This window comes from Plecotus auritus, assembly GCF_963455305.1.
Source record: "Plecotus auritus genome assembly, chromosome: 8".
NCBI classification, from domain to species: domain Eukaryota; kingdom Metazoa; phylum Chordata; class Mammalia; order Chiroptera; family Vespertilionidae; genus Plecotus; species Plecotus auritus.
In genome coordinates, this window is record NC_137782.1 from 154,391,588 (window position 1) to 154,417,198 (window position 25,611).

A 25,611-nucleotide genomic window follows, 5' to 3' on the forward strand; every position below is an offset into this window, starting at 1 on the left:
TGAATCTGATGTCAGAGGAAAGACCCTGAAAGATGGGAGATGTAAGAAGGAAGAAGGAACTATCATTTAAATAATACCTATCCCACTTCCTGCAAGCATTTGGAGTTGGCGTTAATTTGATAAAGAATAAAGCTAAAAGTTCAGAAAGTTCTGTCCAGTTGCTTCATTGCCAATAAGCGGTATCAGGGATTTGTGTCCACTGATTTCACAAATACTAACAGTTTTCTAATATAATTGCAATGTTTTTGTGTTAACCTTAGAAGCCCTCTTCCTTTTTCTCTGACGGGTGGTGATGGATTTTCACTGCTTCGTCCACCCCTGCACATCTGGTACCCTTTTGGCTAAGAACACACTATGAGATGTGCGTTGGGCAGGGCTTTTTCTTGGCTGACTGAAGAGGTTGCCCGAGAGTGCAAGCAGGAAGAGGTTGGCAGGTAATCGCTGAAAGGCCGGAGAGTGGAGAGTGAAGGGCAGCTGTCTCTAGGAACATGCCAGCCCACATGTTACATCACAGCTCTCAATGCTTGCCTGTTTGAGTTTCTAATCCATGAGATAAAAGCCAGGCTGTTGGAAACCTTCCATGGGACTTTTGCCACTGAGGCCCTCCTACCCTGCAGGGAAACCAAGAGGTTTTTCCGATGGGCTCTTCCAAGCCCAAGTTTAATAGTTCTCAAAGATTACTTCACATACTATCAGGAATGATATAATGGAGCAGTTAATTACATCATCTTAGAGACAGACCAGGGTTTGAATCTCAGTTCAAGAGTTTACTTTCTGCGTTGGAGGCCAGAATGGTACCAAGTGTTAGACCCATCGGGTCAGACCAGACCTGGGTTCAGCAACCTCAGTACCTGAGTTCTGGCTAAGAAAGAATTCAGAGCCAAGACTCAAAATATAAGCAAAAACTTAATAAGAAAGTCACAAAGGTAGAAGAAGTGAGCTGTAGAAGAAATGGGCTCAGGAAACAAGTTACAGAGGCAAAAGAAGGGCTCTTGAAGCTTGGGAAACAAAGGAAAAGGTAAAGCACCTGGGGAGGAGAAGGGGAGAAGACAGGAAAGGCTGGCTCCTCCAAGAGGAACAGCTCGCTGGGTCCTCTGTCCTAAGGGCTTTTAAGGGTGGAAATGTCAGGGGAGGTCCCAGGGAAAGATCCCAATAGAATATTCATCAGCTTTCTAGGTGGATCTCTTCAGAGTCCTGGTCTCCATAATTGGATGGCACCAGGCAGGGGGTAATTAGTCAATGCAGCTGGCCCTAAGGTCTGCCGTGGCATCACTTCCCTGGTTTTGCTACTTTTCTGGGCCTGGATCTGAAACCCAACCAAGGCCTACATGTAAATAACATAGCTCAGAACTTCATTGTCCTGGGGGCTTAATGCTTAAGGGCTGTTCTCCACTCCCATCATCTTTTCTTCTCTAGGGGTAGCTAACCCCATGACTAGCAACATGCCACGGGAGGAAAGGTCAGGGGAGGGCCCGAACCATCTGACCAGGGCTGTGAAAGGTCAAGGGGTCTAAACTGCATGACCAGCTGGGGTGGCAGGGGAGGGGGGTAAGTTACCCTGGGACAAGGTCCTTGGGTCCTTGTTTTCCCAGTTTTGCTTGATGCTCGGCGCCCAGGGCTTTCCTTTTTGGTGATCTTCTGTTCCTGGCCTATCTTCCTGGCTTTGCTCATGTCTGTCTAACTGCCTACCACACCTTTATGACTTTTAACAAGTACTCAACCTATCTGAGCCTCAGTTCTCCCACCTCCAAAATGAGCCAATGGTACTACTATTTAGGTTATTGTTAGGGAGCTGTGCGCTGTGCAACCACAGGGGCTGCTATAGTGGAAGTGGCATCAGTAGGAGTCATGTAACACACCAATGCCGGTTCTCTGTGAGTATTAGGCATAATGATACACGTAAAGAATTCAGCATGGTGTCTGGGATAGAGTTTAAGAATGGGACCTAGTGTTATTCTCTCAGGCACTCGGCTATCATTTGCTGTTGTGCTATTTTGAAACTTGCTTCTAAGAAGGAAAATAGTATGGGGCACAGAAAACACAATATTCAAAGACCTGGAAGCGAGAAAGTGTTTTCATGTTCAGCAAATGAGACTTTCCATATTCTAGAACTCAGAGGCTACCTTCTAAAGGACCTGAGCAGCCTGTTGAGGGGTGTGGGTTTGTTTTCAGGGCAATAGGCAAGCAATGAAGAGCTTTAAGGGAACGAGAGAGTCAGACCTGCACGTTAGGAAGTTCATTTTGGCTGAAATGGGAAGAAAGTGATGATGAGATTTGGCAGCAATTTGAAGGCAGTGGTTAACCATAGTCACAAAGGCAGGCCCAGGTTTGAATCTCCGTTCGGTGTTTATTCTCTCTCTTCTGTATCACTCTCGGAGCAGCTGCTCATCCTTCCTGATCCTTACAGGATCCTAATACATTTTGCTTGCAAATCTCCCCAAAGGGTCACTACCAGTCTGTCTTTCTCCTTGTTAAACTTGAGATCTCTACTCTATCATTGTTATACCTGCCAGACATTGGGATCATTTATGAAACAGATTTTTTAAATAATGGTCAAAAGCTGGTCTTTTTGTTTCTACCCTTGTCCCTATAGTCTTTCTCCACTGAACAGCAGAGAGATCCTTTTTAAAAGGAAAGCCAGCTCATATTTATACTTGTGATCAGAACCTCCCTGTGATTCCCATCTTCCTCACAGTCCAAGTCAGCGCCTTACAGTGGCCTCAGTGCCCCTAATGGTACATCCCCACTGAGTTCCCAACCCTGAGCCTTGCTCCCTCCCCTCATCGCCCTCTCACACTGGTTTCTCTGTGGTTCCTTAGACTCTGCGAAGCACAGTTCCATTCATCAGGGTCTTGGCACTTACCTGGAATTCTCTTCTTGCAGATATGCATCCACAAGGCTTGGTCCCTTGCTTCCTTCAGGAATTTGCTCAACTGTCTCCTTATCAGAAAGACTTTCTTCACCATCCAGTATAAGTCATCCATGCCATATGTGTGTACACACACACACACACACACACACACACACACACACTCCTGTCTCCTTATGTTCTCCCCACTCCACTACAACACTTCTCCCCATCTGACATTTGCATTTATTTGTTTGTTTCCTTCCACTGGAATATAAGGTCTGTGAGGACAGATACTTGTTTTTTTTTTAATTCATTGACCAATTCTTGGGACCTAGAAGAGAGTCTAGCAGGTCATTATGAAATACCTATTAGGTGGCACAGATAAATATTTGTGGAATAAAAAGGCTGCGTAAGGGAGTTAGAACTAGAGCTTCTACTACTCCTGCAGCTGGTTCAATGTCTCCTTGTTTTAAGAGATCCTACAACCCACTCAAGCCCTATCATGTCTGAACAAGCAGCCACAGTGACCATGAACTTTTGCATATTCTGAACATATGCTTCTATTTTTCTGCCTTTTACTTAGAATGGAATTCTACCACCACAACCCTCTGTTGTGTCTTCTTTAGTGGGAAAATGTCAGAGCTTCTCTCCCAACAGTGATGAGCTACAAAGGGCTTTAAGTGATGGTGGGTGGGCTCTCTGAAGGTCTGCAAGAATATGCTGGACCCTGGTGCAGTTTCCAGGATATGCCATCAGCAGCTAACTAACATGGGCCAAAGAAGGCAGGTGAATGTGCGTGTGTGTGTGGGGAGCCGGCAGGGGGCGGGGGAAGAGGGACTCAGACAGCCTGAGGCTATGAAAGGCTCTAATCTGGCTCCACTTGGAACTTTTTATTAGGCCACAAGGCTGTGTTCTGACTCAGGACCCCTTCCTATCACCACTTTGCCTGCTGTCATAAATGACCTTCCAGACCAAAGTTACCCTGACTTGGAGCAGACCCACCGAGCCCTGGAGGCAGAGGTGATGTAAGGTCCGAGCTGTGTTGTACCTAAACTGCTGGGTGAATGTAGAGCCATGGTGGCTCAGTCCACCACTTTGCTTTGCTTTCCAAGCTTTGTGTTGCTCAGTGACTCTGTTGCCATAATCCTAATTGCCTGCAGCCCTTCATCATATGTCACTTTGTGGTCACTGTCATCCTGCCACATGAGCTCATTTAGATGGAATTATCGCTCCTGTACTTTTTGGTCACTTGAACCCTCAATAGAACTAAGATGTGTTTTAGATGGATCATGGAAAGTATGACATCAACACCGAGAAGGAATACTTTATGGCTGGTAACGCTGATTTCACAGCCTGCCAGGCAAGAGTCTTACACACACCACCAATCTCGGGCCTGCTTGTCTCCCTTTCCTGTTGCGGACAGCCTGCGGAGTAGCTAGCCAGATCCGTACGCCGATGTGAAGGGCTGTGCTTGTAGAACCCGCTGCCCAGCTGCTAATGCATCAGGAGACCTGGGCTTGCTGAAAATTAGGAGGAAATGTGCTCTCATCAAACGTGCTTTTAAAAACTGTACTCAGTGTGTGGAAATATTGCATTATAGCAGAATTTTCCCCCTCAATTACGAATAACACAGACCTTTGATTGCAGGCAAACGTGAAGATTTTTCTGTGTTTCCAAGTGTAAGGGGTACTCCAGAGTTTAACTTTATCACCAGGCCCTGTTTGGTAGGATTTTTAAAGTCCAAACTTCAAACCATCATTTTTTTTTTTTGGTCTTTTTCTTAGAGTTATTTAGGTTTATAAAATTAGCAAAATCTTCCACAGCAGTTTCTATCCCCACTTACAAAGGATTGGAAAAACATCAAATAATATTAATGGAAGGAGAGATGACTTAAAAGGTAACATTCCTGACCCTAAGCACCTCATCCTTGACACCCCAGGACCGCCACTAAAGCATCAATCTTAATAAGGTGATTTTGGCAATGAGACATTTTCTGGAAGGTGATTGTACTAACCAAAATTTAAAAGAAAATCTGCTTTAGCAACAAGGAGAAAATTATTTAATGCTTAAGAAGTTCATTGTGTTTTTCGGATTGGCTGTTAGCATGCATAAACATGCATACAGCAATGCAAGGCTATAATTGGACTGTTCTTTTCCATTAAGACAACTGTGTACATTGCTCAGTGAAGGGGGACTGCGTGTAGAAAATCTGCAAGCAGAGACAGTGACTTAATCCCCGATGGGTTCCTAGAATAATGATTCACCATAGCTGGTGGGACGGTAAGGTATAGGCACATCATTGGTAAGATTAATAAAAATAAGTAATTAGTCATGCTTTGGATCTAGCTCTAATGATGTGATTCGTTTTCCTACCCAACCCCCATCTTATTTCTACCAGTAGGTTGGGATAGCTGGAAGTCAGCCGTTGTACAACATGCTGCGAGCAAGTCTCTCACCCACCTTCTCGCTGGGATTTCATCTGTTAGTCATCCTGGCTGTCTTATTTTCCCATGTGGACCATATAAGCGCCGAGACAGAAATGGAAGGAGAAGGCAATGATACGAACGAGTGTACTGGCTCATATTACTGTAAGAAAGGGGTGATTTTACCCATTTGGGAGCCCCAAGACCCTTCCTTTGGGGACAAAATTGCTAGAGCCACTGTGTATTTTGTGGCCATGGTCTACATGTTTCTCGGAGTCTCTATCATTGCCGACCGGTTCATGTCCTCTATAGAAGTCATCACATCTCAAGAAAAGGAGATAACCATCAAGAAGCCAAATGGAGAGACCACCAAGACAACTGTGAGGATCTGGAACGAGACGGTTTCCAACTTGACCTTGATGGCCCTGGGGTCTTCTGCTCCAGAGATCCTCCTTTCCGTCATTGAAGTGTGTGGCCACAACTTCACTGCAGGAGACCTGGGTCCCAGCACCATCGTGGGAAGTGCTGCGTTCAACATGTTTATCATCATCGCGCTTTGCGTTTACGTGGTCCCAGATGGAGAAACCAGGAAGATTAAGCACCTGCGTGTGTTCTTTGTGACGGCGGCCTGGAGCATCTTTGCCTATACCTGGCTTTACATTATTCTGTCTGTCATCTCTCCTGGGGTGGTGGAGGTGTGGGAAGGTTTGCTTACTTTCTTCTTCTTCCCCATCTGTGTTGTGTTTGCTTGGGTAGCAGATAGGAGGCTTCTGTTCTACAAGTATGTCTACAAGAGGTACCGGGCTGGCAAGCAGAGGGGAATGATTATTGAACATGAAGGAGACAGGCCATCCTCCAAGACTGAAATTGAAATGGATGGGAAAGTGGTCAATTCCCATGTTGACAACTTCTTAGATGGTGCTCTGGTTCTGGAGGTGGATGAGCGGGACCAGGACGATGAAGAGGCTAGGCGAGAAATGGCTAGGATTCTGAAGGAGCTCAAACAGAAGCATCCAGATAAAGAAATAGAGCAATTAATAGAATTAGCTAACTACCAAGTCCTGAGTCAGCAACAAAAAAGTCGAGCCTTTTACCGTATTCAAGCTACTCGCCTGATGACTGGGGCGGGCAACATTTTAAAGAGGCACGCAGCGGACCAAGCAAGGAAGGCTGTCAGCATGCATGAGGTTAACACAGAAGTGGCTGAAACTGACCCTGTCAGTAAGATCTTCTTCGAGCAAGGGACTTATCAGTGTCTGGAGAACTGTGGCACTGTAGCCCTGACCATCTTCCGCAGAGGCGGCGATCTGACCAACACTGTGTTTGTTGACTTCAGAACCGAGGATGGCACAGCCAACGCTGGGTCTGATTATGAATTTACTGAAGGGACTGTGGTCTTTAAGCCGGGTGAGACCCAGAAGGAGATCAGAGTTGGCATCATCGATGATGACATCTTTGAGGAGGATGAAAATTTCCTCGTGCATCTCAGCAATGTCAAAGTGTCTTCTGAAGCTTCAGAAGATGGCATACTAGAAGCCAATCACGTTTCCACACTCGCTTGCCTTGGCTCTCCCTCTACTGCCACCGTGACTATCTTCGATGATGACCATGCGGGCATCTTTACTTTTGAGGAACCCGTGACTCACGTGAGTGAGAGCATTGGCATCATGGAGGTGAAAGTATTGAGAACATCTGGAGCTCGAGGAAATGTGATCGTTCCCTATAAAACCATCGAAGGGACCGCGAGAGGTGGAGGAGAAGACTTTGAGGACACCTGTGGAGAGCTTGAATTCCAGAATGATGAAATTGTGTAAGTCCTTTCATATATATATACATACATACATGTGTGTTGAGTGTTTGCGGATGTGAGAATGCATGCATGTCCTTTTAAATTAAATGGCATACAAGGAATGGAATAGTTACTAGACCAGACCACTTTCAAATCTCAACCCTCACTCACGTACCAGCAATATACTCTATACACAGAGATCTTAATTTGGATCACATAATATACACACAGTAAGGGAATATTTAAATCATATCAGGTCCCTAACTTCATTACTGAGTACTAATTGGGAAAATCCAAAGAAGAGATACCTCTGAAAAGAATTTCCTGGCTACCAGGGCTGTCTGGAACAATTTGTGCTGCTTTTATCTGGCACTGTGGTTTTGTGACAATGTAAGATGATGTTTTGCTTAAATGTTAAGACTTAATTGTAACTTAATGACCAATCCTGCTTTTTCAGTTTTATGCCAACATGGAAAAAGTCATATAGCTCTTATTTAATTCCAGTCTCATTTTACTTTGCATGGTGAAATAAACCATTTACCCTACTGACATAGTGATGGGGGGAGAAATACGCTTCTATCCAAGCATCCTAATTGACAGGGCGCAGGTCAGAGAAGTGGACAATTTATTCTTCCTTTTGCCACTTTACAGTGACATTTGTCAACATTGTAACATGTAGTGCCTGGCTGTGCACTGAATTTTCCATTGACAGTTGCTATTTAAAGAGCTGTTCCTCCTTCCTTGCCTAGGAAGGGGGGGGGTATCACACTCATCAAAAGCAAACCAGAAAATTTGACTTAACGAGCAATGTCCAAACTGGAAAGAAGGAAGAAAGGAAACTATGTGTAATAGATTCAGTGCAACAAAGGACAATAATAGGAATTATTATGTTGGTTGAGTCATTGCCACCTTAGAAATTTCAGGAAAAAATGATAAAATAGTTTGTTCTATAAATCAAGCATGTCAAACTCGCAGCCCACGGGCCGCATGCGGCCCACAACGAATATTTTTGCGGCCCAGCCAACATAATGGAGTGAGCAGTTATTTACAGTTATGAAAGGAAATAAGTCTCCTGTCGGGTCCAGAATGACTGACATTCCCCTTGGGTCAGTTTTGGAAGTGATCACTGCGAACAAGATTTCCCCCGAAGTAGGAGAGATAGTAACAGAGAAGAGATGCCAAGTGTCAGGAAGAAAACATTAATTTTATCATTGCTCTTGTTCTTTTTTTTTATACTATACTTTTCAAAATAATCCTACATTTCTATGAAAATTGAAGTTTTAGTTTTCTTGTAGCCCACATAAACTTAAACCTTGTTTATTTGGCCCGTGTTAGCCTTTGAGTTTGACATGCTTGCTATAAATGGTTAACTTGTGTAAATGGCATCTATATGTCAAATGGCAAGTACATTCTTTCCAAGTTGAAATTTCTCCTGCTATAAATATAGAGAAAACAATCATAGAAGTGTGTGTGTGTGTGGAGAGGGGGGGAGGTGGGCAGAGGGAGCAGATATTTTTGAGCCTTCCAATGTCTTTGACACTGTATTACATACATGAACAATTACTGAGTGTGATATCTCAATGAGATCAAGCAAAACAGCGATTACAATATCTATCTTTGGATGTGCGTGGGGGGGTTGCTTTTGATGACTATCTGTTTTATGTTGGTTCTTATAATGTTAATGTTTCACTTAGTAAGATGTATTTTGTTAGGACAGTTGCTTCATTAAAAGGTAATAAGTAGTGTAGTACCAAATGAATAGCCTGCATACCCAGGAAAGATTTTCCCAAAGGCCTTGTGTTGAATGTGATCCTGCCCAGGTTAGCAGACAAGCACAAGCTCTATTCCTTTGCTAGGAATTCTTTCTCATTATATTTTCTAATCATTTCAATTATTGAATTCTCTTGTAATAGAGAGCACTTTGTAGGCCATGTAAAAGTGTATTACTTATTATTAAAGGAGTATTGCATGTTACTAAATGAACTCACAAGGGTAGCCCTTAAATATGTCCACATTGGTATTTTGTTTTGTTTATTTATTTTACTTAGAATGTTTTCTCATGAAAAATTGATCTTGCTTTCTCTTAATAATGGCTCTGTACTTGTTTATGTGAGAGGCTTTTCCTATCTACTTTGCTATCCAGGACTTTTACCAAACCATAAATAAATAACCTTCTTTTGGGCACAGTGTAGAATCAGAAGGGGGGGGGGCGGAGACAGTGATTGATGGAATCATTTTCTATTCTGCCAGCTCCATGTAAAACACTCACCCTACGCCATTAGATTGATTGAATTCTTGCGAAGGAAAGAGTATTGCCAAACTCCAGCTTTAGAAATTTATATATCTTGTGAAAAGTGGTAAGAATTGGAATTATCAGTATGGCATCTCTGTATACATGTTCTTAGGACTATTCTAGACCAATCACCAGTTCCTAGTTTTAAAATCTCTTACTGAATTTTATTCGCTAAGTGGAAATATGAAGTTTTAGAAATGGCAAAACATTTTTATTTATAATTGGAATAAAATTACATCCCTATATATTTTTCTTTTTCTAGAATTTTTATTTCTGCGGCCCAGCCAACATAATGGAGTGAGCAGTTATTTACAATTATTTACCTCATAGAGTTTTATGACTGATGAATAACTTGGTAGATGCTTAATAGGTCTGTTGTTTAAATAAATTTGTTTGAATGACTGAGACTTAGCCTTAAAATAGGCTCCAAGGATTATCAATGGTCCCGCATTATATACTTTTTATGGATCTTTTATTTCTGGTAGTTGCTTCCAGTGTCAGGTCCACACAGTCAGAGCCAAATGAGAGAGTTTTGTCCTCATACAGTGAAATTGAACTATATAGAATCAACACAATTTATCTTTAAGAATGAATTCTTATCTCCTCCAATTAATTACACAGTTAATCTCAAAAGATTACTTTCTTAAAAACCTAGAATGCATACAGAGGACTGTTGACACCACTGAGTTTCATTAAATACTTCAAAAAATATTTTTTGTTTGTTTAATGCTATGCACAAAGCCCGAACTTATGATTCTTTCCAGAGTACCAATCATGATTCCTGGAAATGTCTGGATTTAAAGGCTATCTAATTTTAAGAAGCCATTAACCAAGACAGAAATAGGATCCAGTCTAATCAGGGATGGAGATAAAGAGGCAGTCAGCTTTATTGAATCTTGAGTTTTAGGAACATAATAGATTCCTAATCTTTGATCTTATTTTTAGTACAGAAATCATTTAAATTTATAAGTATTTCTATGCCTATTAATTTATACTTTTATATAAATGAGTTGAATTATTTTAGTCTGATCTTTTTAAGATCAAAGTCTATATTTGAGAAAAATACTGATAAGTGATAAGTGGTGCTTGTGGTCTCTAATAAAATGTATTCTTGGCAAAACATTTTAAAATTATAATGGAAAAACCCATTAAATAGATATAATTAGCAGCACATGCATTTGTATAAACTCAAGCAATGACAAATACTAAACTCATGCCAGCTAATCTTGATTTTCAACAGGGAATTCTGTCTAATGTTAAGAGCTAATAAAAAAAATAAATGAAGAATATGCTAATTTGGTTTGTGGTTTGGTAGGTGATATCCACAAAGTTGGCATACTACTATGGTTGTTCTTTAATGATGCTATTTTAGTGGTAATAATTATTATAAAATGTTGCTTTGTCTACCATTATCTAACTTAGCTTCACTATTGCAGAAAATGTTTAGGTTAATTAATTAATATAGAGACAAATCAAATTTAATTATAGTACTTTGCTATACTCAGCATTAATATCATATTTGGAAGACAACTCAAAAAGATCATCAGCATTTAATATTATATATTTTAAATCTAGAGTTGAAAAACAAAGTATGTAGGTTGGAAAATTTATATAATATATTGCTTAGCAAATCAGTTTACTGGGCATTTCAGACACAGCATATTCATTATGCAATGGCTTTGTCTCAAATTAAGTTTAACAACTGTTACATTTTCAAGTGTGATTATAACTTCATTAACTAGGAAATAAAATAGACAGGACAACTAATATAGTTACTTGACACTAAACATTTACATTTTGGGGGGAAAAAGATAGAATGAAATAAAATTTCATCATTATGTAGATTTTATGAAATTATTATTATTATATTCCAGGGAAAATAAATATTTTGCTTTTGCTGTTTATATTAGCAGTATCCTTTTGCTTTATAGAATTTGAATAAATAAATACCTCGCTATAGGAGAGAGTAATTCAATTCTGAAAGTAGCCAAATATGTAATACAAGAAGGCAGCCAGCTGTAAAAAAAAAAAAAAAAAAAAAAAAAAAAAGAAAGAAAAGAAAAAAGAAATAAAAATATTAAGAAAATTTGAAGTGATCAGAAGAATAATTATGTGTGTTTGGGGAATCAAAAGATTATGAAAAATACTAGAGAAAATAACGTTAGACAAGAAAGGCTATTAGCACATTATTATCTTGAGTCCAACATAGTGAATATTTACTTTATGGCAGAAGAATTTAATCAACTACATTTAGCCTATGAAAACTTAACCTACTTAATTAAAGTAAAAAAATAAATATTTTACATTGACATAAAACTTTACTGGGTAATATGCTAATTAAGAAATTTACCTGGAATAATTCTAGGATTTTAATGGATTTTTTGGATTATCTTTTCAGACTGAAATACCACTTCTTAGAATCAAACCACAGGTAGTATTATCTGCAAGTCTGAATTATAACTACAAGAAATGTTTTTTTAGATGCATGTGCTTTCATGAATGACAGGGTGAAAGTAAAAAAAACGCACACACATTTATGGCTTTGAATTCACTATACCAGAAGCCTTAAGTGATTATGTGCATAAGGGTTGTTTACCATGGCAACCAGATTGCCTTGCTTGCTCTTGTAATCTCATTTCCCACTGCTAATTAGAGTTTGGGCTTATAATATAGTTATGTAAAGAAATTTCATCTTAGCAAATGAGGAGGTTTCATAGTTTAGACACACTGAACTGTTTAAATTATGGACTCTTTCCTGAGTCATCATTCAAAGCCATTATATAGGGGGCTAAATACTTCCCTGGTTCAAGGCTGGAGAAGAATTTATATGTCAGTCGATCTGCACATACTTAATAAGCTCTGATTTGTGCCCAACACTGGACAAATCATTATGCAGGAAATAGAAAAATATACTCCTTATACTATAAAGTGGGAGATGAGGAAGCTCATATTTTGGTAAGTACAAACATCATTATGAAGACATGGTGTAAGTTGTAGGAGAAGTCCTAATTTTGGACAAAAATATCTGCATTAACTTTTGAAGGATGGAAGGTGTACTTGGAGAGAAAATGTAATGTGCATTTCCAGGTGGAGCCGTATCTTGGTAAACCTGAGAGTATGGGACAATTTCACTAAACGGACAGGATTGTTATCAAATGTAATGAAAGGTTCAGTAAACATTTGTTTTCTTTAATGGGACTTTAAATCATTATGAGGGCATTTAAATTAATCTGAGTATATAGCCCTTAAGGCAGTCTGGGAAGGACAAATACTGCATGATTCTATGTATATGTATATGAAGTATCTAAAGCAGTCATTCACAGAAGCAGGGAGAACTGTGGTTGCCAGGAGCCAGGGGAGGGGAAATAGGGAGTTACTGATTGACAGATATAAAGTTTCAGTAATGCAAAACATGTAAGTTCCAAGGATCTGCTGTCTGACACTGTGCTCGTAGTTAACAATATTGTATTGTAGACTTAAACATCTGTTAAGAAGGTAGATCTCATGTTAAGTGTTTTTACTACAATAATATAAAAATTTTAAAAATAAATCATGTAGCTGATCTACTTGAAAAAAGTAAGCTTGTGTGCTTGCCCTTCTGTACTACATTGCCTCTCGTTGTTTCTAAAGAAAATTTTCTGGATTTCTAGTAAAACATCAGTACTTTGTTTTGTACTTTGTGAACTGGTCCTTGGTCTCACGGAATGGTTTTTGCCTTGGTCTCATAGGAATGGTCTCACTTCAGTCCTGTGACCGCTTGAGCATCCCTTGAACCCGTTTTGCCTCCCACTGTCACTGCATTTGTCTCAGAGTTACCCAGTGTGTTGCCATCATCCTGGTAAACCCTGAGCAGATTTTACACTGCATTGCAAAGTGGGAAGAAATCTTCTTTGGTTTTCTTTCCTGAGGACACTGGTAACCCAGGGAAAGAGATTTAAGCATGCTCAATTCTTTTGAATGGAGCAACCTTGAGGCTGTAACACCTCAAACAGGATTGTTTGCTGCTGTGCTGCTCTGACCTTGTTGGCCGAGGTGTACAAAATTTTCTACAGGTTAACGATATCCTGAGAACTGTAGAGTTTTCCCTGTAAAATACAGGGTAGGGCAAAAGTAGGTTGACAGTTGTGAGTACTGGAAACAGAGAGTTTATTTTTACATGGTTAATTATTAATTATGTATTATTTTCCATTTGAAAACCTGTGAAGCTACTTTTGCCCCTCCCTGAGTCTCCATCATGTTTCATCATGACTAATGAAATCTGCTCGTCGGAGATTCTTTTCTTTAGGCTGGGAAAGCTGTTAGGCCCCTATGACTGTAAATGCCATGCAATCAAGTGTTCTCTTTGCAACAGTGGAATAGAAGTGGCTCTGAGCCAGGGAACAGGAAAGGAAGAGAGAGCGGCCAAAACGGAAGGTGGGTTAGTGGCACCAAAGATGATCTTTATCACAGCCCCGGGGGAGCCACGGAGGAGAGCCTGGGGAAGGTGCTCATTGAGCAGGCAAAGGCTGCAGCAGCTAGTGGACGTTGGCTGCCGGCTCCCCGCACTGCCTGGCACTTTCTGGCCTGGTAGTGGCGAGTCCAGAAGGTGCTGGGAGGGAAAGTTGACAATATGGGCAGAATGAAAGGAAATCTCCTCCTTTGCTTCCTCTCCTGGCTCGACATACCGCCTACGTAATACCCGTCTATTTGCCAAAGGTTGAGCCAGCCAGGACTCATTCTTTTCACAGGCCCATACAGCTGTCTCATTGTAGAGCCAGGCGAAATAAACAATGCCTGTCCATTTCCTGCCTTTCTCCTGGGGATTGGTGCTCTAGATGACATGGTCTTTCCTTCTTACAATGGTCTCCACGGGGTCAGACAGGGGAGAAGGCATTGTGTGCTTTGGTGACAGTTGAAGGTGTGGAGGCAAGGGGGGCAAAAACAGAGTCCAGCCGAAACCGGTTTGGCTCAGTGGATAGAGCGTCGGCCTGCAGACTGAAGGGTCCCGGGTTCGATTCCGGTCAAGGGCACGTACCTTGGTTGCGGGCACATCCCCAGTGGGAGGTGTGCAGGAGGCAGCTGATCAATGTTTCTCTCTCATCGATGTTTCTAGCTCTCTATCCCTCTCCCTTCCTCTCTGTAAAAATATCAATAAAATATATTAAAAAAAAAAAAAAAAAAAAAACAGAGTCCAGAGCAGACCTTGCCTTCAAGGCTGGTACAGGCAGTCCTCGGGTTACGTCAGACTCGATGTACGTTGTTTCGTGGTTATGTTGCCATCTCCCATTTATTTATATAAAAAAAAAGTCCCGTCATTTCAACAACGTATGAACATATGTGCTTTATGTTTTTTATTATTTACTTACCAGAAGTAAAGGTCAGGAATTGTTATCTTTCTTTTAAATTGTGTTACGGTTTCATTTCATTGCTGCTGTGTGTGTGCTCCACGTGAGTGACGTAGGTGCTTATGTAGGTGGCTTCCGACTTCCGGCGGAAATGGCGTAATGTTACGCCGTAGGAACGGCTCTCGACGTACCCCGAGGACCTACTGTATTCATGATAAGAGGGCAACCAATTTCACTTGACCCGGTAATTCAGATATTAACGGAATAGCCTGGGATATTTCATTTCCAGATACAATTTTTCGTAGGCTTAGCTATGAGAGATAGGGAGTTCTGGGTACCCGTGAAGCCCTGTGGTGACCCTCAAAACCAAGATTACCCCACTTTTCCATGCTAGACCTCCTGAGATAAAGACAGATTTAGGAATAGCCCTCAGTTTGGATTCCATTCCAGCTCTACCCCTGTCCCCTTCTAGCTTTGTGACTTGCCGCAAGTTAATTAAGATAATCTTATCTGCAAAGTGAGGGGATGGAGGTTGTGGTGGTAATGAGGATGGTGGTGGTGGTGGTTGTGGTGAAGGTGTTGGAGTTGGTGATTTTGAATATGGTGGCAGTGGTATTAGAGGTGGTGGTTTTGTATATGCTGGTGGTGGGGGAAGTATTGGTATTATAAGTGTTGGTGGTGGTGGTGTTGGAGGTAGTGGTCTTGGATGTGGTGGTCTTGGATGTGGTGGTGGTGTTGGAAGTGATGGTGGTGGTGAAGGTGGTAGTGGTTCTAAGATGTATTGAGAGCCAGGTTTCCTGCTTTTTTCATACACTATTCATTTGATTCCATCATTGCAACAACGTTATTAGATGGATGCAATTATACTCATTTTACAGATGAAACAGTTGAGGCTTAGAGAGAAACTGGCTCTCTTTGGGGTCACACGGCTCATAAGGGAGGACCTAGGATTTAGCTGTAGAACTGCCTGACGGTGAAATCTGTGCCATCTCGTCAGGGCTGTGCTCCCGGGAACGGCTTGCAGAGGCCAGGATGGGAATGGAGGAGGCGTGTGACGCAGTGGCCCTGCCTGCAGAGTGGCTCAAGCAGCTAGGAAATGAGAAATGAGTGCCGTCCTTTATCTTTTCTGGAATCTTGAACATGTATTTATCACATTGTACCCCACCCTCACCCTAGGAGAGCCACGATTAACTGAGTTTGAGAAGCAAGAAAAATGTAAATGCTATAATCCCTCCATGTACCTGACCTGTTCAATCATTATTCACTGTATCCTCTCTCGGTATTTATTTCTCTTTGTTCCTAAATAAAAAGGAAACTTTTTATTATTAGCTTTCTCTCATTGCCTGCATTGACCCTGCAACATTTTACCTTCCTTTTACGGCTGAACAATGAATGTAGCTTTTCTCCATACTTAAAATAGTAGTCTCTTGGCCTCTCTTTTTTAGATATAATACAAGACAATGTAAATTAATGACGACAGAGAATCTGTGCTGGAGAATGCTTGTTACCTTGTGTCAGCGCTACCAAGAAGTTTAAAAAGTCATCTTCTCTGTTCCTGGAGGCCACTAATCCTTAGAATTCCTGGCTAGGAGGCTTTCTTAGGATAAGTGGCCCACCTGGCAGTGTATCTGATACAAATCTACCCAGAGCAAAAGGAATTTTTAGATACTTTTTAAAAATCTAGTTCCAAGTTACTGTTGCTTCTGAACTGCATTTTTCTGTAGGAGACAAGAACAACACATTTCTACCTAAAATCAGGCAACTGTCCAATGACAACTCGCATACACTTGATACAAAATCAGTATTCAAACTAATTTGCTTTTTAAATAGTTTTATTTTGTTTTTGTTTTTTTAACTTTTGCAGCTGAATTATTAGTCTGCTTGGAGTAATTCACTGTTGATATATTTATAAATATAATTAATTATAACCTTTACGTGAAGCCTTCAGCCATTTTTTTTCAACAGAGAATTTCTTTTAAACACACACACACACACACACACACACACACTACAGAGGTAAAGGTGGGAAAATAAAATTAAGTCCTATTTACATAGAGTTTAATTTTAATTTTAGGGTACAGTAAAACACAATTCCCAAAGGACAGCTTTCATTCTCATACAATAAATGTTAACAATCTTAACTGTTTTAAAATGAGCTCTTCAGTTCAGTGTGTGTGTCTGTGTGTGGGGGGAGGTGTGTACCAGCTCAAAGAGGAGAAGAGGGGCAGTCAGAGAGAGGAGGCAAAGAAGGGGGGAAGGAAGGGGTCAGAGGGGACAGATTTGGGATCAGGAGAGGGGCAACAGGGACTGGAGGCAGAGAAGTGTGGAGGGAGAGAAAGGGACACAGGGAGGAAGCAGAGAGATAAGGAGTGGGAGGAGGGTACAGAGGAAGGGGGAAAGGAAGCGAGAAGCAGGTGTCTATATACTAGTATATCCATGTCTACACCTATACCTTTATCTATCTATCTATCTATCTATCTATCTATCTATCTATCTATCTATCTATCTATCTAGAAGAAGAAAGGAGGCAGGAACTAGAGGATGGGGAAGAGGAAGGGAGAGGAAAAGGGAGGGTAGGCAGAGAAAGAGGGAGGAGGGGAGAAGGGAGGCAGGCAGAGGGATGAAGACAGAGACTAAGAATATACAGCCCTGATTAGATTTCAGCTATTACTAAAGTGAACTGCAGCCTGGAAACAGTCCAGAAGACAGTATGAGAGTAAGAAAACAAACATGGGATTCACTCAAGCTGCTTCTTTAGTAAAAATAGACAGCAACTTCGTCTTTGAAATCAAATGTACCTAACAACGGCCTAAGTATGTTTGAGGAGCCGGAGGAAGCTCGTGGACTCTTCCTGGGTTGTACTGAATGGGTGGGGCTGGTACCTAGTCACTGATTCCTGCTTTCACAAATGTTTTGTGAGCACCAATCCTGGTACCAGTGCCTCTGCAAGATGCTGGGTGAGCAGTGGTGACCGAGACGCGGACCCTGCCATGGACAACCTCGTGCTGTACTTGAGGAGGTAGAGGGACAGATACGTGGTTATTCACTGACATGGAGGGACAGATACTTGGTCATTCACTGACATGGATGTTTCGCCACCCCCGGAAGCCTCTCTGTGCCTTCCTTGGCATCCTTCTCCCAGTGTTTCCTAATGGGGCTCTTACCACTGCTGTTCAGGTGGAAAAGGTCTGATGACGAGCTGGCTGTCAGTGTCACCACCGGCCACCCCTGGCAGCAGCCACCGACTCTGTGTGCCTGCTCTTCTTCAGAAGAAAACTACCAACTCCTTCTGGGGCCCCATCCCCATCCCAATGGCTCCTGTCACCACTTGGTGCCCTGGTAAATGGAAACCAGGAGAATAGACATTTGTAACAACTTGGCTAGTACGTTGGAATGGAGATAGATATAAGGAATTGATTAGATGCAATGGAAGAGGGAATCCATTATGCCTAAATCACAACTCCAATGATTTGCTATTCTAACCACATATAATATATATATTACATATATTAATTGTTTGTTTCTTTGTCTTCAGGGAAATTGTAGAGTGCAGCTGAAGCAGATATGTAGCCCTGTACGTATAGTGTTGTCTCTGAAGACTCAAAAAATTACAATTTTTGTCTTTGAAAAAAGAAAGAATCCACAAAGGCCGTTAAGTCCTTTCCAGCTCTAAAATGCAGTTATTCAGCAGTGTTATAGCTCCTGAGCCTCTGTGACCTTGTTTCATTATCGTGCTCTTGGCCTTGGTTGTCCATGCCTAGAGAAATGCTGGGAGTGCCTCTAAGCTTCTGTGTGCTGTTTAGCCTGTCCTCATCAGCTTTCTTCAAGCATCCCCGGGACACTCCTCAGGGCCCGGCCTTAGATACACTTCCATTCCCTTCTAACAGCTTTCTGAGCCAGATAATCCATGCTCTTTGGTATCCAGATGACACAAATCTATGTTCCTTCTTCTCCAATATTGCCACCTCCAAAGGGTTTTCTTGAATTGAAGCCGATTGTCCTATTATAAATATACATCATGTAAATATACTTATATAAATGTAACCAGTAGTATTTTTCAGGATGGTGATGTAGGAAATGAAAGAACAATATATAGATCTCTAGGCATAAGCCAATTCACTCGCAATCAAGTTATGTGTATGTTTTCTGTAATACATACATTGTCTCATCATCTATACCAGTGGTCGGCAAACTCATTAGTCAACAGAGCGGCAAACCGTGGCTCGCGAGCCGCATGTGGCTCGTGAGCCGTGGTTTGCTGACCACTGATCTATACTAATAAAAGGGTAATATGCTAATTAGAGTGGACGTCTTCCGGATGTCCATCTGGATGTCCATCTGGACAAAGCCACAGCAGCTGCAAGGGCCTAGGGCCAGCGTGCGTGGGAGAGGTGGGCGGGTCTGGTGCTGTGCAGGAGAGGTGGGCGGTCCAGTGCCGCAGCCCCTTTTGCAGAGGCGGTGAGAAGGCGGCACGGTGCCCCCTTCTGCAAAGGTGGCATGGGATAGGCCACGGCGCGGCCGGTCTCAGTGCTGCCCCTTCCACAGAGGCAGCCACAGAGGCAGCAGCGTGGGCCCAGTCCAGGCGCCATGCCTCCGCAGAGGCTGGACGGGGTGCAACCTGCAGTGCCTCAACCTCCCACAGCCCCTCCCCAGCTGGCCTGGCCCCAGATAGCTCTCCACTCACCAGTGGGCGGGGGGCAGGGCCAGTTCTAAGAAGCAAGGGCCAAGGGCTGGCAGCTTTGGCGGCCAGCAGTGGCAGCAGCAGCGGGGTGATGGGGGCAGTGCCTTCCCCTGATCAGCCCGGTCATCTCCCACAGAGGAGGCCATCCCCTGAGGGCTCCTGGACTGTGAGAGGGGGCAGGCTGGGTTGAGGGTCCCCTCCCCTCAGTGCACGAATTTTTGTGCACCGGGCCTCTAGTGAATATATAACAAACTGAGCTTATTTATTAATTTAAAAGAGGCAGGGAGTTATTGCAAAAATACATGAATAGTGAATAAACCTCCAAGAGACTAAAGCAAGTCCCTACTTAAACATTAGTTTTCTGTGGATGGAACAGAAAAGTAATTGAAGAGTTAAATATTTTAATGAAGTGCCAGGTATTAATAGGTCAGTCAAGGTGACAACAATATAGAATTTAACACCTGGAAAAATCAATCTGGCAAGTACAAAATCAGAACCATTAGACCTGGAAATATCTTAAGTAAAAAGAAAAATCTGAGAGTTTTAATTGACGTTAAGTCTTGAGTTACTCAGTAGCAAGTAAAGGTAACACTGTGTAATGTCCCGGTGCACTAGGCACACAGCAGTTACACTGTTGCATTAAACCACACCTGGGTGCTACATCTCATTAGGGCCCTTATGCATTCTGTTGCTATTTATAGATATTTGCTTCCCCAAAGTCTAACTGTCTCGGTGGCTAGAATCTCAACAGTTCCTTGAGTTTTGGTCTCATTCTAGTATATTGTTTTCCAGCAAAATCAATACCTAAAATAGAAGGCAGAAAAGAATGCAATTTCACTCATTAGCACTTCTATAATCACCTTGATTTGTATTTATAACAAACTTGAAGGGTATGAACAATACTTTTACATTTGAGAAATCATATTCATTTCCTGTTTCTAAATTGTTCATACACTCAAGGGGCCATTTAAACATTAGGCTATTTCCCTTGCATAATTTTCATGAATTTTCTTTTTCAATTGATATAAAATATAGTACTAAAAAAAATGGACTTTCTTTGCAGCTGTTAGCTGGTAAATCAATCTGTATTATTGACTGCAGCGCCTAGTGAAACACCCCGTCATGTGCCTGCAGTGGATCATCTCATAGTTCATGAGAACATAACCCATCTTCTATTTACATCTGTTATATTCCCACCTGTTCACCCAGGGATTAGTAAATATAAATCTGCCTTATAAACAAGGGAAGTTGGAATGAAATTTGACACATTACACCTTTGTACACCTTTGAGTTCCTCCTTAAAGGATGTTGATTTATATTATGTTGTGCAGGGATATTATATATCATAAAGCCTCAGACAAGCTACAGCACATAAGCGTTTTCTCTTGTATTTGATATGAGGCTCACGTGGTACTTGGAAAAAAGGTGAAAAGTAAATCAAATATGAAGTGTAAGTAACATCTAAATTCTTTCTAACTTTCTTAAGAAAAAAAGCGTTCTGGAGGAGGTTAGAAGAGGGTTTAAGGGGGATAAATGGTGATGGAAAGAGACTTGACCTGGGGTGGGGAACACACAATACAATATACAGATGATGTGTTATAGAATTGTACACCTGAGACCTACGTAATTTTATTAAACAATGTCACCCCAATAAAATAAATTTAAAAAGGGATGACTGTAAAGATTCTTAAAATAATTTCAAAAATCAGCAATAATAACCAGAAAAAAAACCCACGCTAAATTAGTCTCTAACTTTTCAGAGGCACTTAAATGAAATCATAACAAAAGTGTCCATCAGCAGTTTTCGTCCATAGTAAATTTATGTTTGAGTTTTCGTAGTGGATCCTCTAACGATAAAACTCCATCTGTTTATTATTGGGACTGATTTACACCTTTGCCATGTTAGCAGCTGTGGTTTTGTTGACATTATACTTGCCAGTGCATTTATCAGGAGTTTCTGAAACCAATAAAATGACCTGCGTTGTCTTTGGTCTACGCATATTTTAGAAGGGAAACAGTCTGAATCTCCCTGCTCTTCACGTGCTGCTCCCCTCCCCTGGTTAGGAAATCGCTTCCAATAGCTTCATTGAAGAGCGCATGCTCCCTCCAAAGAATTGGAAAATTTATGGCAAAGGGCACTAGACTTTGCTCATTATTCCCAGGCCTTAGACCAGTGCCCGATACACTGGAAATGGATGCAGGTGGATCTAAATGGGCATAATATCCGCCTATGTTAAGCAGCTCTTGGATTCTTAGGATTAAGAAGCAACACGTTCATGACCACTGTTATCTATAGGGTAAATTAATTACATTTACTACACCATTAGAATTACAAGCCATCTCACCAACAGGGCTATAAAATTTCATAGACAAGGGTCATGGTTGCAAGAGATCACTTTCTCCACATGAATGCGTGGTGACCCATCACTAAGCAGCCTGTGTAATGTGACCAGTGTAACCGAGCCTGAAGGACATGAGTGCTGGAGTCAGATGACCTGGTTCAAGCCCTCGCTCAGCTATTTACTTGGAAGGTGATGTTGAACTAGTTATTTAACATCCCTCTGCCCCAGTTTCCTCGTCTATGAAACAGGACAAATAGCTGTACATCATGATTTTTATAAGAAGTAAATGAGGTAATATGTGTAAAATGGTAAGAATCATCCCTGACACATGGCAAACATTCAATCCATGTTAATTATTGCTAAGATATTGACTTGAAAATAACTTAGGTGTCTGTATAAAAATAATGTACCAAATATATTTTCATATGATGAGAAAATTATAAATAATTTTTACATATTAGTGTATATAATCTTCGTTTTGTTTCTGCTTTTGCTGTGTAGGTTTGTGTTTAAAGTATTCCTTTTTTCTTTTTTTTTTTTATTGATTTCAGAGAGGAAGGGAGAGAGAGAGAAAGAGATAGAAACATCAGTGATGAGAGAGAATCATTGACTGGCTGCCTCTTGAACGCCCCCCCCCCCCCCACACTGTGGACCGAGCCTGCAACCTGGGCACGTGCCCTTGACCAGAATCGAACCCTGGACCCTTCAGTCGCAGGCCAATGCTCTATCCACTGAGCCAAATTATTTAAAATAAAATCTTGATAGCTGAATAATACCCTATTATATAAATACAATTTACCTAGTGAGACCCTATTACTGTTTTTTTAAAATATTATTTGGTTTTGTTTTCTTTTTACAAATGTTTACAAGTAAATAATGAATGCCATAGTACACATTTAAAATTTTTAGTTGACATATTAGATTATTTCTTTAGGCTAACTACTTAAATTGTAATAAATAGACCAAAATATATAGATATGTTAAGGCTCTTAATAACTTTCATCAAGTTATTTTAAGAAAATCTGTACCAATTTATATTTTTAATATCTATACATAATTTTCTAATGGGACTGATTATCCATTAGGAAAACCTTATCGTACTTACACATGGAACTGCTTCCTTTGAAAATTTTCTGCTAGCATTCATTGTGTCAATATTGTGCCAGTCATTAACATACTTTACATTTATTACCTGTGAAGTGTGCCTGGATTCCAATATATCATTGTTGTTCAAAACCCTTCTAAATTCCTCTTTTGAAATTACGTTCATAGCCATAGATATTACCTATTTTTTAAATTTTTCTATGACATTATCTTGCCTGGTCATTCACTTTATTCAACAGTCTTAGTGCCAAACACTTTATGCTGGTCCCGAAATTAAATCCAATAAAAATGTATTTTCAAAACCATTTATCAAGCTTGTATTGCAGTATTATAGAATGGGTACTGTTTGGGGGGTTGAAATATCTCATTTGCTGGTCTTATAGAATAGCGAATTGTCATATGTTGAAGACTCACTTTCCTTTTCTGAAAAATGGTGAAAATAGTTCTTAATCAAAGTACTTTGGTGAATATCATGAGATAAGGTATGTGAAAATGCTTTCTTAATGAAAAAATGGTATTTGATGATGTTATTAGCAAATATCAAAGATAATTTATAGGTGAATTCAAAAAGTGCTAATACATGCATTAAAATGGCATGTCAGAATTATGATGATGACTATATTTACACAGTAGGAAAATCTCATTTATAGTTCTACTTTCCCCCTGCTATTTCTGCAAATAGATATCTGCAGAGTTTTATTCTTCTCTGTAATGCTCATAAACATTAAACTGTTGGTGGAATATATAGGCTTCTTTTACTAGTCACTAGAAAGCTTTTAATGCAAACCAAATAAATCTACTTTCAGTGTGATCCCTAATATCAGATGTTGATTTCATCCTAGTTTCATCAGTCACAAGTCAAATTGGAATGTTCTAATATTCTGATTTTCTTTATTACATAATTTCATTGACCTCAGAGGGATGCTGTAATAATCTAACAAACCATCTCTAAGACTTACTGCCAATAGCTTTAGTGAAAACAGGCATGCATTCTACCCCTTGCCCATGATTTGGTAAAAGTATTTCTTTAATAGGTTTTATCTCATACTTGCTTGCAGAGGTTACCTCTTCCTTTTTTCTTCCATTTCTCTCTCTCTTCTCCTGTTCACTTTTCTCACTCTTAGCCTGTGGTGGCTCCTATTCACTGGGCTATTTTTCACAGCGCGCACAGCACTGCATTTTTGGTGGTGAAGGTATAGGAGGTATAGAATAGCAGCATTAGTGAATCAGTAGCTTGATTGGGTGGTTGATAGACAGCCATGAAATTGAAAGCAAAGCAAGAAAAAGCAGATCATACATGTATGACTACGTTCTTGTTTCCACCTCTGCTAATGGTGGCATTTGGATGATGTGGCACCAGAATGCACAATTCCCACTGCATAGGGAGCAAGATTTCTACTGTAATTTCTCCCCAAAGCCTGAGCATCTTATTTCTCTTAGTCCTTTTCCCTGTCCAGCCTCATTATTTGCCACCACCTCCAATGCTTTTCTACTCAGCTAACTTGGTGACAGATGGAGGTTGTGCTGAAAGAATTAAGAGTTGTGCTCAGCAATTCTAAATGAATGATCACAGACTCACTCTTGATAAACTGAAGCTCTGATGTAGTATTTTGTGGGCATGTTTCTGAAGGATGGTGAATTTAAAAATCTTTGGAGGATTCAAATTTATTTCTGGCCAGCTGCTTGCTTGGGACAATTCTGAAGCAGGAATTCTTGACCAAGAGACTAAGATTCCATTATCTTTTGGCTCCGAAGCAGGGCAAAAACCCTGATTTCTCTATTAACTCCTGGTGTATTTCTGAAATTGAAATCTACCGATTTTTTTTTCTCAGTAGGAAAAAAATTCAGAGTACTCTTCTATAAGACAATATGATTGGATACTTACAGGTGGTATTTTATTCAACCAGTCGGCAGTTTCAAATGAGTACCAGAAGCCAAACTAGTGTGACTATTTCAGAGAGATTTGTTCTTGAGGAAAATACCTTACATTCCTGGCCCATGGTCTCAAAGATAGGAAGAATTTTATAGGCCTTTCTTGAACTGATATTTTGCAATCCTATCAAAAGCGACGCTTATATATAATCATTTATTCAGATTTAAAGCATGTTACCTAACTATAACATGGTGTGGTGGTGTTTTTTTGTTTGTTTTTCTCATTCCTTTGCTGTTGCTTTTAAGTTACCAACAAAAATTAGGGGGTTTTTTTTAGGCTACTTAAGGCTATAAATAATTTCCTATATTAATGTCTTTTAACTCCGTATTGCAGTTAAAATTTGCTCCAGTGCTAGATATTTTACTATAGCAGAATTGGACAAGCCCAAGGGACAAGTAATTTATATTGCCAAATCGTGATCAAGCTCATGAATGTTAAGTCTCTAACTACAGCCTCTTGGAAATGTGGGCCTTTGGTGCTGTTTTGCCACTTTTGTGAGTATGAAGCATCCTTCGGTGTGTGATGGTTTGTTAATGAGCAATTATTCACTGTACTTTCAGTTCCCCCAGTTGAACCACCTACTTGTCACACCCTTGTTTCCCACAGCTGTTTTAATTACTGTCTCCCCTCGCCCAGATCCAGGCAGTCGGATTATGTTTTATTGTGTCCTTTGTGTAAAGGGAATTCCGAAGTGCCAACACGCCACGTGGTTGTAGGAAGGAAATGTAGAAAGTAAAGCAAGAGACAATCTCGCCACTTAGTGTTTCCTGATTGGCTTTTGTGTGAATGAAACTGCAGAGGTGTGCCCCCCGCACTCCCCCCGCCCCCAGCACTAAAGCTCTCCACAGTCTGAAAGGAAATGTTCCAGCGA

At 40.8% G+C, this 25,611-nt stretch overlaps 1 protein-coding gene across 8 annotated transcripts in view; it reads left to right on the forward strand.

The window, feature by feature from the left end:
- Positions 1 to 25,611, forward strand: part of SLC8A1 (solute carrier family 8 member A1) — a 308,637-nt gene that overhangs the window by 14,341 nt on the left and 268,685 nt on the right. For 4 of the 8 annotated variants that reach the window (XM_080686583.1, XM_080686585.1, XM_080686584.1 and 1 more), the window contains exon 2: positions 5,250 to 7,084. In XM_080686583.1, coding sequence (XP_080542709.1) covers positions 5,286 to 7,084 — 1,799 coding nt within the window. In that variant the 5' untranslated portion in view covers positions 5,250 to 5,285. The remainder of the gene's footprint in view (positions 1 to 5,249; positions 7,085 to 25,611) is intronic. The other 4 variants (XM_080686587.1, XM_080686589.1, XM_080686588.1 and 1 more) reach the window with 1 other exon arrangement.